Source organism: Rhinatrema bivittatum, chromosome 5, assembly GCF_901001135.1.
Source record: "Rhinatrema bivittatum chromosome 5, aRhiBiv1.1, whole genome shotgun sequence".
In the NCBI taxonomy this organism is placed as follows: domain Eukaryota; kingdom Metazoa; phylum Chordata; class Amphibia; order Gymnophiona; family Rhinatrematidae; genus Rhinatrema; species Rhinatrema bivittatum.
This window is the reverse complement of record NC_042619.1, coordinates 83,924,100-83,944,573: the sequence shown is the minus strand read 5'-3', so window position 1 is coordinate 83,944,573 and position 20,474 is coordinate 83,924,100. Positions and strand designations below refer to the sequence as shown.

At 40.4% G+C, this 20,474-nt stretch overlaps 1 protein-coding gene across 2 annotated transcripts in view; it reads left to right on the top strand.

Annotated features, from left to right (window-relative positions):
- The window catches only part of ZDHHC20 (zinc finger DHHC-type containing 20), a 171,937-nt gene that overhangs the window by 53,783 nt on the left and 97,680 nt on the right, over positions 1-20,474 (top strand). For both annotated transcript variants that reach the window (XM_029602531.1, XM_029602532.1), the window contains exon 3: positions 14,362-14,456. In XM_029602531.1, the coding sequence (XP_029458391.1) occupies positions 14,362-14,456 (95 nt within the window). The remainder of the gene's footprint in view (positions 1-14,361; positions 14,457-20,474) is intronic.

Below are 20,474 nucleotides of genomic sequence, written 5' to 3'. Positions count from 1 at the left end.
AGCAAGCCATCCGGCGGATTCCAAATCACCAAATCAACACCAGCTATTACTCTATTACTCCCAGTACTTCCTTATTCCGAAGCAGTCGGGAGGACTTCATCCCATTCTGGACCTACGTTCCCTCAACAAGCACATTTGGAAGGAAAAGTTCAAGATGACTTCCCACAAGCTAGTACTTCCATTCATTCAAAAAAACGATTGGATGTGCTCTCTGGATCTCAAAGATGCTTACATGCATATTCCAATACACCCCTCCAGTTGGCATCTCCTCTGCTTCCAGGTAGCCTCAACTCACTACCAGTGCAAGGTCCTTCCCTTTGGCCTTTCCTTTGCTCTGAGAGTTTTCACCAAGTGTTTGGCTGTGGAATAGCTCATTTACGGTGACAGGGAATCCAAATTTTTCCCTATCTAGACGACTGGTTTAATAGTATCCCCCAACCAAGCTTCATTGCAGGCACACCTGGAGACAACCAATACATGCCTAGAGTATCTGGGATTCCTGATCAACTGAGAGAAGTCTGTACTCAAACCGACTCAAGTGCTGCAGTTCATAGGAGTGAGGATAGACTCGATATACTCTTATTCCTTCCTCCCTCAAGACAGAATTGAAAGAATCTGAAATCTCGGTATGGAAGTACTTTGCATAAGAACATAAGAAATTGCCATGCTGGGTCAGAAAGGGTCCATCAAGCCCAGCATCCTGTTTCCAACAGAGGCCAAACCAGGCCACAAGAACCTGGCAATTACCCAAACACTATGAAGAACCCATGCCACTGATGCAATTAATAGCAGTGGCTATTCCCTAAGTAAACTTGATTAATAGCCTTTAATGGACTTCTCCTCCAAGAACTTATCCAAACCTTTTTTGAACCCAGCTACACTAACTGCACTAACCACATCCTCTGGCAACAAATTCCAGAGCTTTATTGTGCGTTGAGTAAAAAAGAATTTTCTCCGATTAGTCTTAAATGTGTTACTTGCTAACTTCATGGAATGACCCCTAGTCCTTCTATTATTCGAAAGTGTAAATAACTGATTCACATCTACTTGTTCAAGACCTCTCATGATCTTAAAGACCTCTATCATATCCCCCCTCAGCCGTCTCTTCTCCAAGCTGAACAGCCCTAACCTCTTCAGCCTTTCCTCATAGGGGAGCTGTTCCATCCCCTTTATCATTTTGGTTGGCCTTCTCTGTACCTTCTCCATCGCAGCTATATCTTTTTTGAGATGCGGCGACCAGAATTGTACACAGTATTCCAGCTGCGATCTCACCATGGAGCAATATAGAGGCATTATGACTTTTTCTGTTTTATTAACCATTCCCTTCCTAATAATTCCTAACATTCTGTTTGCTTTTTTGACTGCTGCAGCACACTGAGCAGATGATTTTAAAGTATTATCCACTATGATGCCTAGATCTTTTGCCTGGGTGGTAGCTCCTAATATGGAAGCTAACATTGTGTAACTATAGCAAGGGATATTTTTCCCTATATGCAACACCTTGCACTTGTCCACATTAAATTTCATCTGCCATTTGGATGCCCAATCTTCCGGTCTTGCAAGGTTCTCCTGTAATGTATCACAATCCGCTTGTGATTTAACTACTCTGAATAATTTTGTATCATCCGCAAATTTGATAACCTCACTCATCATATTCTTTTCCAGATCATTTATATATATTTTGAAAAGCACCAGTCCAAGTACAGATCCCTGAGACACTCCACTGTTTACCCTTTTCCACTGTGAAAATTGACTATTTAATCCTACTCTCCGTTTCCTGTCTTTTAACCAGTTTGTAATCCACGAAAGGACATCACCTCCTATCCCATGACTTTTTAGTTTTCTTAGAAGCCTCTCATGAGGGACTTTGTCAAACGCCTTCTGAAAATCCAAATGCACTACATCTACCGGTTCACCTTTATCCACGTGTTTATTAACCCCCTCCAAAAAAATGAAGCAGATTTGTTAGGCAAGACTTCCCTTGGGTAAATCCATGTTGACTGTGTTCCATTAAACCATGTCTTTCTATATGCTCTACGATTTTGATCTTGAAAATAGTTTCCACTATATTTCCCGGCACTGAATTTAGGCTCACTGGTCTATAGTTACCCGGATCTCCCCTGGAGCCTTTTTTAAATATTGGAGTTACATTAGCCACCCTCCAGTCTTCAGGTACAATGGATGATTTCAATGACAGGTTACAAACTTTAATAGATCAGAAATTTCATTTTTGAGTTCCTTCAGTACCCTAGGATGCATACCATCCGGTCCAGGTGATTTGCTACTCTTTAGTTTCTCAATCTGGCCTACTACATCTTCCAGGTTCACAGTGATTTCGTTCAGTTCGTCTGACTCATCACCCCTGAAAACTATCTCCGGAACTGGTATCTCACCAACATCCTCATTAGTAAACACGGAAGCAAAGAATTCATTTAGTCTTTCTGCAATGGCCTTATCTTCCCTAAGAGCCCTTTTAACCCCTCTGTCATCTAATGGTCCAACCGATTCCCTCACAGGTTTCTTGCTTTGGATATATTTAAAAAAGATTTTATTATGAGTTTTTGCCTCTATGGCCAATTCAAATTCTCTCTTCGCCTGTCTTATCAATGTTTTACACTTAACTTGACAATGCTTATGTTTTATCCTATTTTCTTCAGATGGATCCTTCTTCCAATTTTTGAAGGATGGTTTTTTTGGCTAAAATAGCCTCTTTCACCTCACCTTTTAACCATGACTGTAATCGTTTTGCCTTCCTTCCACCTTTCTTAATGTGTGGAATACATATGGACTGCGCCTCTAGGATTGTATTTTTAAACAATGTCCATGCCTGTTGAACACTTTTAACCTTTGCAGCTGCACCTTTCAGTTTTTTTCTATTTTCCTCATTTTATCAAAGTTTCCCTTTTGAAAGTTTAGTGTTAGAGCTGTAGATTTACTTATTGCCCCCTTCCAGTTATTAGTTTAAATTTGAATATGTTATGATCACTGTTGCCAAGTGGCCCCACCACCGTTACCTCTCTCACCAAATCCTGTGTTCCACTAAGAATTAAATCTAAAATAGCTCCCTCTCTTGTTGGTTCCTGAACCAATTGCTCCATGAAGCAGTCATTTATTACATCCAGGAACTTTGTCTCTAGCAAGTCCTGATGTTACATTTACCCAGTCAATATTGGGGTAATTGAAGTCTTAAATTTATAAACAAGAAGAGTCAATACAGTAACCCAATCGGTAAACTGTAAAAAGCAAGGGCAACTAAATTAAATTTAAATTATAGCCTAAGTGACGGCGTCACTGCATGACATCACGTCTGTCTAAGTATTTAGTGAGACGTCAACGCCAGCCTCGTTTCCTCCTGTGCGATGAAGAACTACTTCTGAGACTTCGTGTCCATTTTCAACTGGTAGTCTGCGGTGGTCAGATAAGTGTTTGCCTTCTCATTTTTTCTTTGAAAATGATTTTTTAAGATCATGCTTTGTTCTGTTTTAGGCAAATACTCCTGTGTTAACATTATTTACATGCTCCTGAGGAAGCTTTTCCACGAAACACTGGTCGTGTTGGGCTGTGTTTATATTTTGCATTGAGAGACTGCTACTTAACTCTTCTTCATATTGTCATTGGAGTTGAATGTCTACTAAAGACTGATTCTGAAAGTTTTTGACAGACTTTTAATTCCCCAGCAAAAAAAAACAAAAAATATATTTTTTCAATTAATAAATATAATTTTTACAGTGATCGTGAATGATTAGAAGACCAGTTGGGTTTTGGGTTAAAATCATAACGTCTGGCTTGATGACACAGTCACTTAGGCTATAATTCAAATGTAATTTAGTTGCCCTTGCTTTTTACAGGTAATTGAAGTCTCCCATTATTATTGCACTGCCAAATTGGTTAGCTTCCCTGATTTCTCCTAGCATTTCATCATCTGTCTGACCATTTTGTCCAGGTGGACGGTAGTATACTCCTGGGACACCTGGCATCGGCCATTCATGTAGTCTTTCACACCCACCTGTACATCAGATGCTTCCAGTGGGGCTTAAATCTCAGTGGTTCCAATACCTCCAACGTATGACAAGGAAGATAACCCTATTGGACTCCATGCACAGAGATGTTCATTGGTGGCTGCAGCCAGGAGTACTCACAGTGAGATCTCCCCTCCAGGAACAACCCACACTCTTGTCCTCACCACAGATGCCTCCATGCATGGTTGGGGTGCTCATCTTCTAGGCTACAGAACGCAAAGCGTATGGTCTTTGACCGAACAGTCCTACCAAATCAACCTACTAGAACTAAGAGCCATGAGATACACTTTGAGAGCCTTTGCTCACCTGTTGAAAGGTCATACCCTCATGATTCATACAGACAATCAGGTGGCCATCCTGTATATGAACAAACACAAAGGATCAGGCTCCTGGCTGCTTTGCCAGGAAGCAGTATGGATCTGGGAATGGGCTGTGGAAAACTTAGGTGACTCTTCATGTGACGTATTTGCTCGGGATAGCAAACACATTGACGAATCATCTGAGCAGAGTGTTTCACCCTCATGAGTGGTCCCTCAACCAGTCAGTAGCCAATAAAGTCTTTCAGCAATGGAGTCTCCCTTGCATGTACCTCTTTGCCACGTGGACAATCTGAAGGTAAGGGAGTTCTGTTCAATCCGTCCTAGCTGTCTCAGAAAGATACAGGACGCTTTTCTTCTATCTTGGTCGTCCGGCCTACTATATGCTTTACCCCTGATCTCCAGAACAGTTCAGATGTTCCTTCAGGACAGGGCTCGAATGATTCTCACAGCCCCAGCGTGGCTGGGACAGCATTGGTATGCGTATCTGGTGCAGTATTCAGAAGTCAGGCCCATTTTTCTCAGTCACCAGCCAGATCTTCTAATACAAGAAGGGGCGCCCTTCTTCATTCTCTTCACACTTCCCTCATCCTGACAGCCCGGATGTTGAATGCAAGGTCTTGCAAGAGTTAGCACTCTCCCCAAGCATTCAACAAATTGTAGCAGCAAGAAAACCTTCAACTAGAAGAAATTATTCCTTCAAATGGAAAAGATATGCCAAGCGGTGTCAAGATAATGATGTTACCCCCTTTTCTTCATCACAGAGGGAGCTTCTTAATTATCTTCTCCATCTCTCCAACTCTTGTCTGGCCACTTTGTCAGTCAGGGTTCATTTGAGTGCCATAGCTGCTTACTATGACAGAGACAAGGACTCTTCAGTGGCTTCCCATCCGTTAGTGTCTCAATTCATCAGAGGTCGTCTTAACCTTCATCCTCCCATCAGGAAACCACCAGTTCCTTGGGATTTAAATATAGTCCTGTCTGCTCTTATGAAGGATCCCTTCGAGCCCCTACAATCAGTACATTTGAAATTCCTTACTTGGAAAGTGATCTTCCTTGTGGCTATCACCTCGGCCCATCGGGTCAGGGAACTCCAAGCCTTAGTTTATTTCTCACCCTACTTATAGTTTTATCATGACAAGGTGGTGCTTAAAACATACCCCAAATGTCTGCCAAAGGTGGTATCAACTTTCCATATCAATCATGCTATTTCTCTACCCATTTTTTTTCTCAAGCCACACTGCAATAAGAGGGAAGTACTGTTTCACTGTTTGGACTGTAAAAGAGCTCTAGCTTACTATAAACAAAGGACACAGCTTCACAGCTATTCGTCTCCTTTAATCCCAACTTACTTGGTGTGGCAGTCTCCAAGACAACAATCTCTAACTGGATCACAGATTGCATTCGCTTCTGCCATGAATCCGCTCATTCTTCATTGCAAGGATCCGTCAAGGTGCATCAAGTGCAGGCTGCGATGTCCTCCATTGCTCATCTTTGAGATGTACCAATCGAAGATATCATCTGCAGAGCAGCTGCCTGCTCATCTATCCATACTTTCACTTCTCACTACTCCCTGGACCAGCTAGCAGCTTCTGATAGCAGATTGGGACATGCAGTGTTATCAAGTGTAGTTGGTGGAAAAGACATGTCCACCAGGAACCCACAGGGAAAAAAAGAAGGTGGGGGAAAGGAGCTTGGACGAACGAGAAATGTAACTGATTCAGACTCATTCCTCTCCTTCACCCCTCATTCGATTTTATCTTTTTTTTTTTTTTTTTTTTTTTTTTACCGGAGCTTGGGACTCCCAAACAGCATAGCTAATTCAGCCTGCTTATTGACAGAAAAAAGCAAGTTTGCTTACCATAAACAGTGTATTCCATAGATAGCAGGATGAATTAACCATGCATACCCTCCCTCCTCCCTGGACATGTCTGTACTAACCTTCCAGATCTCAGCATAGCCAAATAGCTTTTTCATATGACTGAGGAAACCAATTACACGCTATGTGCTGGAAGAGCCACACAAGGGCAGCACATTAAAGCTTTGTCTTCAAGGAGAAAGTCAGCTAGAGTGCCGTCGATGACATCACACAAACAGCATGGCTAATTCAAACTGCTAGCTGCAGAAAACACCATTTTATGCTAAGCAAACTTGCTTTTTCATAGGTAGGGTTGTTGCTCTTTGAGTGCTGGCAGTTAGTACTGTTTTGACATACAAATATTTTTTCTGTTCTGGGACCACAGCTTTTTTTTTTTTTTTTTTAATATATTTATAAATTACCTGGAAATGGGGATGAGTGAAGTGATCAAATTTGCTGATGACACCAAATTATTCTAAGTTGTTAAATCACAAGAGGAATGTGAGAAATTGCAAGAGCACCTTGCAAAATTAGGAGACTGGGCATGCAAATAGCAAATGAAATTTAATGTGGACAAATGCAGAGTGATACACTTAGGGAAGGGTAAACCAAAGTTATAGCTACACAAATCAAGATTCCACATTAGGAATTGCCACTCAGGAAAAAGATCTAGGCATCTTCTGCTCAGTGTGCAGCAGGCGCCAAGAAAGCAAATAGAATGCTAGGGATTATTGGGAAAGGAATGGAGAATAAAACAGTTAATATCATAATGCCTCTATATCGCTCCATGGAGTGACCTAGTCTTGAGTACGGTGTGCACTTCTGGTCGCCACATCTCAAAAAAGATATAGCAGAACTAGAAAAGGTACAGAGAAGGGGGACCAAAATGATAAAGGGGATGGAATGAGTCCCCTATGAAGAATGGCTAAAGAGATTAGGACTCTTTAGCTTGGAGAAGAGACGGCTGAGGGGAGATATGATAGAGATTTATAAAATAATGAGTGGAATGGAATGAGTAAACATTAATCGGTTGTTTACTCTTTCAAAGAGTACAAAGTCAGGGGACAAACAATGAAGATACTAAGTGATACATTTAAAACTATTAAGGGAGAATATTTTTATTACTCAATGCATAATTAAGCTCTGGAATTCGTTGCCAGAGGATATGGTGAAAGCTATTAGTGTAGCTGTGTTTAAAAAAGGTTTGGACAAGTTTCTGGGGGAAAAGTCCCTAAACAATTATTAAGGTGGACTTGGAGGAATCCACTGCTTATTCCTGATGTAAGCAGCTTGGAATCTGTCTACCCCTTGGGATCCTGCCAGGTACTTGTGACCTGGATTGGCCACTGTTGGAAACAGGATGCTGGGCTTGGTGGACCTTTGGTCTGAACCATTGAGGCAAGTCTTATATTCTTATTGTATTGTAACTCTGTTTTCTCGTGGCTTTCTGAGGGCCAAGCCCATGCCCAAGACGCGTTAAAGTTCCAAGTGTCATTTGCTTCTTTTGCGGGGTTTTCTGGTTGGCACCACAGCAGTGCATGTAAATCGAATAATTATATTGTGAGTGATATTTTTACCTCAGAAGACTGTACTTTGAATATTCTTTTTCTTGTAAAATCTGTTATAAATTAATAATTTTTAATTGTGTGTGGTGAGAGTGGAGTGGGGCGCAAGGCTGTAAGATTCCCCTAATACCCTTGCACCGGCCTTGGACATTGCTGTACAAACATTTACTAGAATCTCCAACTTATGGTGTCACATTTGTGTAATGGGGGAGGGTGCTGTTTTTCACTTGGCCATAGGTGCCAAATTGCCTGGCTATGTCTTTGCTGCCACTCAAGTAAAACTCAGTCCAAAAGAGAACATTTATCTATATTTAACATTCCCACCTTTTAAGTGGTCCAGTTATTTCTTTGATTTCCTTTCTCCATTTCAGAGTAACTGGAGATAAGTCATCAAATAGCTTCAACTTATGGGGTTCCTGGCAAAAGCTATCAAGACATCTAGCTTTAGCTATCATTTTCTCTTTGACTGGTAAATCTCAGAAGCAAACGACGATATCCAGAAGCAAATTTTTGGCATTTGCAGGCCAAGAGCTATATGTCCCCTCTCTATATTAATTTGCAAGGGCACTGATGCTTCCTTCCTTTTGCCTTCCATAAGCGCCTTGCTTATTCTTTGCACCACCCCCATGCAATTTTCATATTCACTAATCTCTGGTAGACCTCTTATACATATTAATATTGTACATCACTTTGGGTGATTTTTTTAAATCAGTAAAGCGATTCGTAAATATTATTAAATAAATATGTTATTCTGACGTGACCAATTTTCTAGGTCCTCGATTTTATCTCTCAGCCCAAACTTAGAGATCTCCAACTTCACCATTCTTTGCAGCTCCTTTATCTATTCAGATTGCTCCTCAACTTGCTGTTCCAAATAATTGATCCATGTTGCCAATCTTGGTGACTTCATCCTTCAGCTCAACTATGGTATCCAAAATTTCACCTTTTACTGAGGCTCTGTGACTCTTTAAATCCCAGAACCATGCTCGGAGCTCTTCTCTGGTTATATTGTTTGCTTCCGGGGCCAACTTACTTTCTAGATCACTGATGAGGTCAATGGGATTTGAACCCGTGACCCTGGGATTTCTGAGCCATGAATTAGCTGCAGAGACTGCTTGCTTTCCTAGGAGTTCTAAGGCAGGGGTGCACAGTTCAGTCCTACAGGCCCCCCCCCCCCCCCAGCCAGTCAGGTTTTCAGGATACCCTTATTGAATATGCATGAGAAATATTTGCATACACAGGAGGTAATGCATGCAAATAAATCTCAATCATATTCATTTGGGATATCCTGAAAACCTGACTGGCTGGGGGGAGCCCATAGCACCAGTTTGAGCACCCCTGTTTTAAGGTATTTATCTTGTTTCCTGGGACAGTCAGACATGCCTCCGCAGCTGTCCAATTGGATAAGCACAGGGTGTGCCTCTTATTTGCAGCAGTATATAAAGCATGCTCAGAGGACATACAGTGCTGGTTAAAGCAGCCATCTTTGCATCTGCCCTGTGGAAGTGCTACCAGTTTGTTTCCTGCATTTGCAAGCCTTGCCTGGGCTTAAGTATTCATGCCTTGTTCTGGTTAATGTATTTGTGTTCCAAGATTCCTGCACTTGTATTTCTCTACAGCACTCCCATACATAAAGCTTCATGATTCACAGCACAGTCTTCAGAGTCCTGCTTATGTCCAGTCCCAGAGTTCCTGTTCCATGTGTTTCTCCTGGTGACTCTCCAGCTCCTCAGCTTGCCACCATGCCTTTCCAAGTAAGCATATTTACCTTCGGAGGCAGCCCCATTGCAAAGCCCACACATCTGTGACAATCGCTTTACTCTTCAGAGCATGAGGAAGGTCTATCCCGCGGAGTGCGGTTCCTGTTCTATTGCTTGGAGGCTGATTCACCTATGCCAAAGAAATTCTTTATCTCCGTCGCCATATCTCCTGCAGTGACTACCACAAATATTACTTAAGCAAAAGTCCACAGCTTCGGTCTATAAGCTATATTAAAGTTTATATTTCAGCATCTGGTCAGAGCACACAGATTATGCTGCCATCGTGATCATGATGTCACGTCATTCATTTTTTAAATATAAGACCACCTATACAGGGTAATGAGTGCTTCACGGTCATCTCATAAGTATCTATTAATATTAAGTATGTAGAAAAGACTTCAATATAATCTTCTAAGTTTTTTATTTTAAAATTCTTAGATTCCACTTTTGCTACAAGTCCTACTAAGAAGACTTTAAAACACTCTGGATACAACTATTAATAACCAATGGCTTTTGTTACTGCAAACAGCATGTATTCCTCTGACATTAGAGCTGGCTATCTTCTTTATTTCTGTTAGCATTAGAAACTTTTTGGCAAAAACTCTGAGAAATGTAGATAAGTCTTCTGGAATAACCATAAGCAGAAGTGAAATTAAACTGTCAATTTTAAATAACATCATGCTCTTTTATCATTAGAGCATGTCACTAGTAAAAAGTGATAATTTAATTTCAATTCTGCTAATTCTAATTCCATCAAAATTAAAATAAATATGCTTTGTGAATACTCATGAGCAGCACTTGCAGTAAAGACATTATTACAGGATATGGTAAACCCTCAAAGATTTTTCTCCCTTCCTTTAGTTTTTCTCCCATTTTATCTTCTAAATGTAAAATAAAGCATGTATCCTTTTTCATTCTGCTCTATACCACCAGGAGCGGCTCTATAATGAGGCAGGGTGAGGCAGCCGCTTCAGGCAGCAGAATTTTGAGGCGGCAAAACATGCTCCTCCCCCAAATTCCCCTGCAGTGTGTGCCTCACACAAAGTCAGAGCGCACACACACACACACACACACACACACACCACACATTTAAAAAAACAGAGCGAGGCAAGCAGCATTCCACGTCTCTGCAGCGGGCATGCTCTCTCTGGTTTGTGCCTGCCTTGTGCTGTAGGTCTTCACTGAGCATGCAGCAGAGCTGATGCGACGGTGCAACTGGTACTCACTTTGTTGATTCAGCTGTGCTCAAGGTGCAGTGCCGCATGCTGCCTGAGTGCCTGTCCCAGTGTGATAAATAAGTAAAAATATAAAGAAAAAGCAAAAGCCGCAGCACAGGTGCATAATTATTATTAAAAAGTTGGTGGGTGGTATGCCAACATTTCCTCGCATTCAGCTTCGGTTCCCAGGCATGTCTGAAGTTCCCATTGCTCAGCAGGAGGCCTGAAGAGAAGGAGGAGCATAGCCATTTGCCGATGCCTTCGTTCATTGCCTTGAGTAGTCTCAGGGAGGGAGGTTGGGCTGCGGGAATGGAACCAGAGCTGGCTGGGAGAGCTACGGTAGCACTGCAGGTAGGCAGCGACAGGGAGAAAGAGAGAAAAAGACACTGGTCTGGGGATAGGGAGTGACAATAACTGAAGACAGAGGCAAGAGAGAATGGTCTGGGGGCAGGGAATGACACAGTGACTGGAGAGAGAGAGAGGAGACTGGTCTCGGGGAAGAGGGTAACAGTGACTGGAGAGTAAGAGAGAGACTGGGATGGGGTGACTGTAAGCGACTAAGAGCAAGAGAGATACTGGTCTCGGGAGAGGGGAGGGGGTGACAGTGATTGGTGAGTGAGCAATGTTGGCTTTTGGGTAGAACACGTTGGTCGTTCGCCCTAGACAGGGGTGGTCCTTTCATTAGGCAGGGTGAGGCAGCGGTGGCCTCAACCAGCAAAATGTTGGAGCACCAAAAAGTGCCCCTACACAAAAAAAAAACTAACTCCTCTGGCAACTGCCTCACCCAGCCATAAGACACAAAGTTAAAGAGCCCCACAGTGGTCCAGAAATGACATGCCCACAGGGTTCCCAATCCCTATGGGCCAGAAGAGGAGCCTTGACTTTGCAAAAAATAAGAAATGTGAAGGGGGGGAGAAGAGAAGAGATCCAACCTACTGGGGGAATATAAGGAGAGGTCCCACTTGCAGGCCGATGTAAAAGAAGAGACCCAGTAGCCGCCAGTGGAACCAACCTGCCAGCGACCAAAGATTAGCAAAGGATCCGTGGCCGCTGGTGGAGCCAGATCAGCCCAATGGCTGCCAGCGTAGCCCAACCTGCTGGTGACTAAAGAATAGTAAATTCCCTGTGGACCACCAGAGGAGCCCAACCCATCAGTGGCTGAAGACTAGCAAAGGCCAGGAGCGGCAGAAGAAAATAAGAGGACTAGGTTCTCTGCTGAGCTCCATTCCATCCGCAAACAAAAAGAAAAAAGGAGACTGATCCTGATTGACAACATGTGAGTGAAGTAGAGGGAGAGAGTGTGCATGTGAGAGAACATGTGCATATATGTATGTATGTGTGTGTGTGCATATAGGTGTGTGTGCATATAGGTGTGTGTGTGTGTCTGTGTGTGTGTGTGTGAAAGAGAGCAAAAATATGTGAGGGGCATCTGTATGTGTGAAAGTGAGTATGTGTATGTATGAGAGCATCTGTGAACATATCCTTGTGTGTGAGAGAGAGCATCTGTGTGTGTGTGCGAAAGCCTGTGCATGTATGAGAGCATCTCTGTATAGGTGAGAATGTATATGTATGAAAGAGCATGTATTGTGTATGTGAAAGAGCAAGTGTGTGTGTGTGTGTGTGTGTGTGTGTGAGAGAGAAAAGAGAATTCCTCCTCCCTGCCCCAACTCCACTCATCCTCGGAAATCTCAGGGTGACTGGAAATCAAAAGTTCTCATATATGGAAAGCGAGAATTTTTAAATTCTTACTAATTTTAATTATTGCATGCTATTTGATGTCTGCTATTTTGAAATATTTTATTGGTGTTTGGGAAATTTTTTTCTAATTTTAAATGAGATTTATTTATTGGATGTTATTCTAGTCATCAAGTGTTTTGAAATATTTATTTATTTATTTTATTAGTATGGTGTTATGATTGCTTTATATTCCTTGATTTTATTGTTTTGAGCAATGGTATTTCTATTTTTCAATTGTTGCACTGCATATTGTCTGGCTTGTTGCAGTTTCCAGTTTATACATGTCTACATGTTTCTGTTTATACTTTATGGTCCCTTTATTCTGTATTTGGTGAGGGTCTGTCTGTGTTCTGCCTATGTGACTGAAGTGTGGTATCCTGCTAATGTGCAGTTTGCATAGAGATCTATAGTAGGCTGGCTTGTTGTGTTTTTCTATTGGTATTTAGGGCCTGTTGTAATATTTGCAGTGTTTCCTTTTTATAGTTCAGTTTACTCTGGGCTGTCTGAAGATAAAGCCCACACCCAATATGCATTACAATAGGCCTGATATCATATGCACGCCAAGTGTGTGCTTGGCTTTATTGAGGATTTTCTGGTTGGCACCACAGCAGGGCATGCCAAAATAATGTAAATGTTATTTTGATATTTTTATATCAGAAAACTATATTTTGTTCTTGTCATATAAAATTGGTTATTATAAATATAGAAATTTTAATTGTGTGTGGTGAGAGCTAATGCCCTTGCACTGGCCCGGAGAGAGTGAGCCACACACAGATCACCACCATTCTCACCCATCTCCCTCTTTTCCAGGGGACAGATGCAGGGGGGAAAAGATGGAAGGCAGATCTTGGCGTTCCTGGGAGTTGGCAGGATTGCCAACTTTCTAGAAATATTATCTCTGACACTCTTATCTGCCACTCCTCTAGGAACTCGGACCCTTGCTTTCCTCCTTCTACAGAATTTCAAATCACCGGAAGGGCCTGATTACAAAGAGATCCCCACCTCCTTGCCCCTCTTGATAATTTGACATGTGCTGTGCTGCAGTTTGGGTGGACGGAGCGCCATCTCACCCCTCGCCTCAGGCAGCAGCTTCCCTTGAGCCGCCCCTGTATACCACTTTTATAAAGTGTTAAATGACTAAGGGCCTAATTTTATTATTTTTCCTCTTTCTACAGCTATGAAAAAATGCTTAGTAAATTGGGCCCCTAAATTTGTTAGTTGTGTGTCACATTACTTTGAGCTCAAAATTATTAACAAGCAATAAGTCTAATTTGTTATTAAGTAGTTGGTTAGAATAGAAAAGTGAACTTTGCTGTTCCTTACATCTGCAATCACACATTAATATGCAGCATGACTAGAACAAGTTCATGTTTGCCAAAACCTTTTCCTAACATGCATGTACTGATGAGATCTTAAAAAAAAAAAAAAATCCTTTCAAATGTAATTTTATCTCTTCTTATAGAAGCCAATTTATGAGCTGCTCTAACATTTGATCTTCCAGATTTACTCACACATTAGATCATGTGAAAAATTAGGAGTAGCGATTTTTAGGCAGTTTTAAAATTAGAAAGTTTTTTTTTTCTTTAAAAAGTGTTCATATTCTATAAGTGTTGGTGCTTTTTGTGACTGTCTAAATGTACTTTGTTATGCTATTCATGTCTAATCATTACATTTACATGGGAGAAAGCAGTAGCGCTGTTTGCATTATGAAGACTGTTGAATCAGATGTGCTAACAGAACAATATTTAATAGCCCTCAGGATATCTTCCTTGCCTTCAGAATAATAATTGTTTACAGAGTCCATAAATTCATGCATTTTTATGTTGTTTACACTTATTTTTTTTTAACTCTGATCACTGAATATTTTTATATATTTATTTTATTGCAGTTGTCTACCTTGTGATTTTTCATCTGTCGTTTGTCATGTTTGTGTGGTCCTATTGGAAGACCATTTTTTCTTCTCCTGCTACCCCATCAAAAGAGGTAACACTAATGTTAGAAAATGCAAAACTTCTACTTGATTATAATTTTTCATTGTGCTGTTGTGAAATGTGCATTATGATACACCTAATATTTTTCCCATTTATTAAAATGGCATGTGTCATTGTGAATTTTTAGAATTATCTTACTTTTCATATGATGTGCAAACTAATACCAGTTCTGTGAAACACTCTTTTAAGAGCATAAGAAGTGCTATACTAGGTCAGACCAAGGTCCATCGAGCCCAGCATTCTGTCTCTGACAGTGACCAGTCCAGGTCACAAGAACCTGTCATATCCCCAGTACTTGATCAATTTCTTGTATCTCACTCCCAGGGATAAGCGCTGGCTTTCCCAATTCTACCTGGCTAATAACTGTTTATGGACTTCCTTCAGGAACTTGTCTAGTCCTCTTTTGAACTCTACTATGTTAATTGCCTTGTCCATATCCTCCAGTAACAGACTCCATAGCTTGGCTGTGCACTGAGTGAAAAAATACTTCCTATGACTTGTTTTAAATCTGCCAGTTGCTGGTTTCAAGGAGTATCCCCTAGTCTTGGTGATGTTTAAAAAGGTAAATAATGTTCCCTATTTACCCGTTCCATCCCACTCATGATTTTATAATTCTCAATCATATCCCCTTTTAGTCTTCCTTTTTCCAAGCTAAAGAGCCCTAATCTGTTTAACCTTTTTCCATAAGGGAGCTTTTCCATCTCCTTTATTTTTGTCACCCTTCTCTGTACCTTTTCTATATCTGCTATGTCTTTTTTGAGGTAGGGCGACCAGAACTGCACACAATAATCAAGAGTAGGTTGCAACATGGATCTGTACAAGGCATTATGATAGTCTCTGTTTTATTCTCTATTCCTTTCTAAATAATTCCTAGCATTCTGTTTGCCTTTTTGACCACTGCTGCACACTGAGCTGAAGACTTTAAGATATTTCCCTTTCTTTTAGTTGAGTCATTTTTAACTAAGCAGTAAAGAGCTTTTCCAAGTATAGATTTCCTTGAATAGGTGGTAGTAGGACTAGTTGAATGTGAGGTCCAAAGTTATTCATAGAAAAATTTAATTGAGAGAATATTAGAATATAAATAACAATGAAAAATAGAGCAAGATATCCTTTTACAGTGTAAAAAGATGAGAGCAGTTGTAAGTGAAAGCAGTTCTTCTCATGATGTTACTGAGGAATATACCATTTAATAGACATGACTTGATTGCAGGCTAATGTATCAGAAGGTGAACTGTAAAAGCTCTTCTGAATAGAGAGCTTGATTTAATTTGCATTATTGAAATTAATTGTATTGTGGCAGCTGGAGAGACTTTGTATTACCTTGGGAAACCAGGTGAATTTCCTTTTACCTCTATGGAGCTTACTGCATTTAAAGTTCCCTCTCGTAGCGCCCTGATGTCAGAGGGAGGAGCCTCTTAGTGCCCACATAAATGACACTACAGTGGCGCACCGGAGCTGCCAGTGTGCCACCAAAGTCGCATGCGCCTAAAGGGCACGCAGCTTTGCCTGGCTTAGCCCGGATTAGATTGGATTAGATCTTCTCTCCGCTGCTCAGAAATGTTTGGAGAAGATCAAGGAATTAACTCATAGTGTTTGCATTAAGAGTCTCCTTCGAGGTGAGAAATCTTATAAATACTATCTTTGCTCTGGAATGCCTCATACAAAGAGGAAAGCCAAAGTTAAAGAGCTTTCCTATACTCCAACTTCATTTTCAAATCAGTCAAAGATTGAAGACTGCTTCGCAAAAACTTCACCTTTACGCCAGGAAGAGAGGTCGCAGGAGGAACCGGCCAGGAGCAGGAACCGATCCTCCAGATCTATGAAACATCTTTAAGCCCTGGTGCACCAACAACACCAGTGCCACCGTTCGTCATGAGAGAGTTAGAACTTTTGCATGATGTTATTAGGATAAATCCTTCGCCGCCTTCCAAATGTCCAGAGAGGAGTAGAGGGGACACCTAACTCCTCGGTGAACCCTGAGATTCAGGGCTCCAGGAATCGTGACGGCGTAGTTTTAAAGAATCGTGACAATCATCGGTTGGCCTCAGTGGTGGTAGGAAAGGAGGATCATCAAGTAAGAGTTATTAGTGACTTATATTAACAAATTCTCAGAAATTTACATTAGAAGAGATTGAGTCAATGTTAATAGCCATGCAAAAATCTATAAATAACTTAACCCTCACAGTTAAAGAAGCTATGAATAAAAATGAGACTTTGCAAAATAAGGTGGAAAATTTGGATAAAGCAGTTAATGTAATTGAAGGAAACATTGAAAAAATTCAAGTAAATTTAATAAAATCTGAAAAGGCTAATATAGATAGAATGGAAATCTTTGAAAACCAACTTAAAAGATCCAATCTTATAATATTAAATTTTCCTAAGACGAAATTAATAACATTGAATGATTTGTTTTTAAAAGCTATTTAGTTAATATATTGAAGTATTCAGAAGCTGCATTACCAGCAATATCCAAAATATATTACCTTCCACAATCTGATAATTTAGAAGGAAATCAATTGGATGTAAATCTGAACCGTTCAGAGTTGCTAGAAAAATCATTTGAAACAACTAAGGTAAACAAGGACTACTCTAATAGTTCAGTTTCCTTTCTTAACAGAAAGAGATGCTGTTCTTAGAATTTTTTTTGAAATCAGAACTTGGATTTCTATGGTAAGCAAATCAGGATTTTTTCTGATATTGCTAGATTTACACAACTTAGAAGGAAAACAATTTATATCAATGCGAGCAGAGGTATTAGAATGAGGGGCTAAGTTTTTGTTACGTTACCCATGTCGATATTTGATTATCCTGCAGGATTCAAAATATATGTTTAATCAACCTGAGCAATTGCGCTCTTATCTTGATTCCCATTCCTAGAATCACCATTGAGCTGGTTATATATGTTTTAGGTGGAGTGAACACTATAATTGAAGTAATAGTATTGTTCTGCTACAATTGCTCCTTTTTTCCCCTTGATCAGCCTCCAAATGTTCCTTGTTTCCTATGATATAATGATCAATACTTACAGAAAGAAGTATTTAATGTTTAATTGCATAATTAGTGGAATTTTCACTTGCTTTCTGTTATATTGTATTCTTGTAAAATTATTAAATTCAATAAAAATAATAAAAATAAAAAATTAATTGTATTGTAAACCATCCTGGTATCCTAGATGAAGGGGCAGTATATCAAATTAAATCAAAATCAGATTTGATTTATTTGTGGTAGATTTGAGAACAGGATGGTTAGAAACCTGGTCAAGAAGCTTTTCATCAGCTACTGCTATGAACTTGGATGGTGACTGCAAATTCTTTTGAGTAGAGTTTTGCTGCTTTTGATCAAGTCGATTGGAAAGATTACTTTAGACAGCACAGAATGTGTGCATTGAAGCTCCAAAAATAAACATAAGAACTAGCAATTACCAAAAGTTGTACTTTTAACAAGCTTTAGGTAATTTCCTTCTTTAAGCCAGGCAGAAACCAGACAGCTGAGCACTGATGAGGCAACCTCAAAGCTTCCACAAGGCTTGTCTGAATACTGCAGATATTACATTGTATTATACTCCTTATTCTTCGCTTACTGTATATCAGTTATACCAGAGATAGTTTTGTCCAAGTGAGGAAATATATCTGAAATTGCTACCCCCAACTAGAGATTGGTCAATATATAAACAAAAGAAACAGAGTGAGCAGGTGGAAGGGCGAGATTGTATACTCTGGCATTTTCAGCTGCTGATCCCTGTAGAACTAGAAAATCCTGTTTATAGGAAAAGACCATAAACTTACAAAGCATGCAATTATCCAAATTCTAAGTAATTTCTCTTCCAAACTGAGCAGAACTAGGAGTTCAAACCTCCTCTCGGAGATAATTAAGTATGAGTACCATTTTCTGTAAATTAGAAACCCTGCAGTTACAATCTTTTTTACTAAAATGATAAAGGACAAAAGCATTTCTGAAAGTGGGTACATGAGCTGTTTGTGAAATGAGTCAAGACTTGTATCTTTTTTTTGACATTTACGTGATTGTCTCTACAACAGGAGAGAATCCAGCTGAAACTGGTCTGCTAGAAATGTATGTTTGAAAGATAAATAAGAGCTGCTTAAACTACCCCACTTTTCTTTGAAATCAGCATTTTATTGATTACTTTAACACTCATCTTAGGAGCACCTAGTGGCCTATTGCTTGTCCTGATTTTGGCTATACTAATATTGGGGGTGAATACTAAATGGCTGATGGGATTAATGTGAAACCTATTCCTAAAGTGATGGGAATAGGGAGATATGGTGTGTTCTATCACAAAGTAAAAGCTATGTCCTGTAGATGACCTAGAATGCTTTATCAGGTTACCCTGAAGCCATCCATCAAGTACAGATAAGCAAAAATGTCCTTCAAAGCTAAAGTTTTCTTACATTAATGCCTGATCTGTTAAAAATAAATGTTCACTCATATTTAGTCTTATAGAGATTTATCCGGCTGAACTATAGCCGGATATCTCATTATCCAGCTAAAAATATGATGGATAACTTAGGGGCATTCCAGGAGTGTTTCTGGGAGGAGTTAGGTTAGCCGTTTAACTGTGATATTCAGAGTTAGAAGGACAACATATTCAGGTAACTTTGGTTGTGCCGTAGCGCTATCCCAAAGTAAGCCAGATAAACTTATCTGGCTATTTTTAAGATAGCCATCTGTATTCAATGGTGTGGCTGCGCTATTGAAGTTAGCCAAATTATCGGCTAACTTTGCAATCCAAATATGAGCATCATATCTGATTACTATTTAGATGATTTGGCAATTACTGAACCTTACCATTCTAAATCCATTCCAGTAATTCTGTACCAACCTTTCTCTCCTGGTTATTTGTATGAGCATCAATCAGGAAGTGGCATGGTGGTCAGCCTTCGGCGTGCGCAGCCAATAGAGAGGAGGTGGCAAGAGGGGATAAATGGGGACGGAGGAGAGAGAGAGTTTGCTGGGGATGAGTGGGAAAGGGGTTTCTATAGCTGGTGGGGGAAGAGAGGGGTCTGGAAAAAAAGGACTGCTGGGAAATTGGGAAAGAGAGGGATTTCTATGCCTGGGGAGGAAAGAGGATTGCTGGGATGGGGGAGAGAGAAGGGGGCTGGGAAAGATAGGGGGAGAGAGGGGGCTGCTGGAGCTGGAAATAGATTTGGGAGCTGGGATTTAGGGATGAAAAGTGATATTGGTATTTAAGGCGATCAATTTTATTTATTGATTTATTACTCCCCTTTTTGAATACTCAGTGGTTTGCAGCATATTAGAATAGTAACATAATAGACAGAGGTCTATTGCAGCTTTACAATACAAAGGGAATAGCAGCAAAAGATCAGTTTACAGCATTAGAAAATTTAGAAGCTATTCCTTATAAATAAATTTATTATCCAAAGCAGCAAATGCTGTGCTTGAATGTAACTCTCTTCAATGAAAGGTGCGAGTCAAGTCCAAATAAAATAAAATACTGAGATAACCTCTACCAACAGCACAGCAAAAATACTGGTTTCTAACTGTAAAGATAAATACCAGTGCAATCGAAGTTGTACTTTATGTTTAACGATTTTTATTGCATTTTCCATGATAACACATAAGACATTTCATCAGGTTGAACACAGTTTTCCTTATGTATCCAACATGTTGAGGCAAGAACATGGATAAGTACATAACATACCACTGAATATAACCCAAAGCTCCCTGCCCTCCCCCCCACCCCCAAGAACGCCATGTTGTGACCATGAGTGCCAAAGCAACCAAGACGAATCGCTAGGAGGACCAGCAAAGGTAGAGTCCTTCAGTCATTCAAGATTTGACTCCGCGCCTTATGTGGTAGAGCTTGAATATAAGGATCCCATATCTGCAGGAACTTGCGTCGAAATCGGGGGGGGGGGAGAAGCATGAGCTGTCAAGTTCTCCATTTGCATCAGGCGGTGCAAGTGATTTCGCCAAGCCCAAAAGGAGGGCGCCGTCGATTCCATCCAATTGAGGAGTATTAATGTTTTCC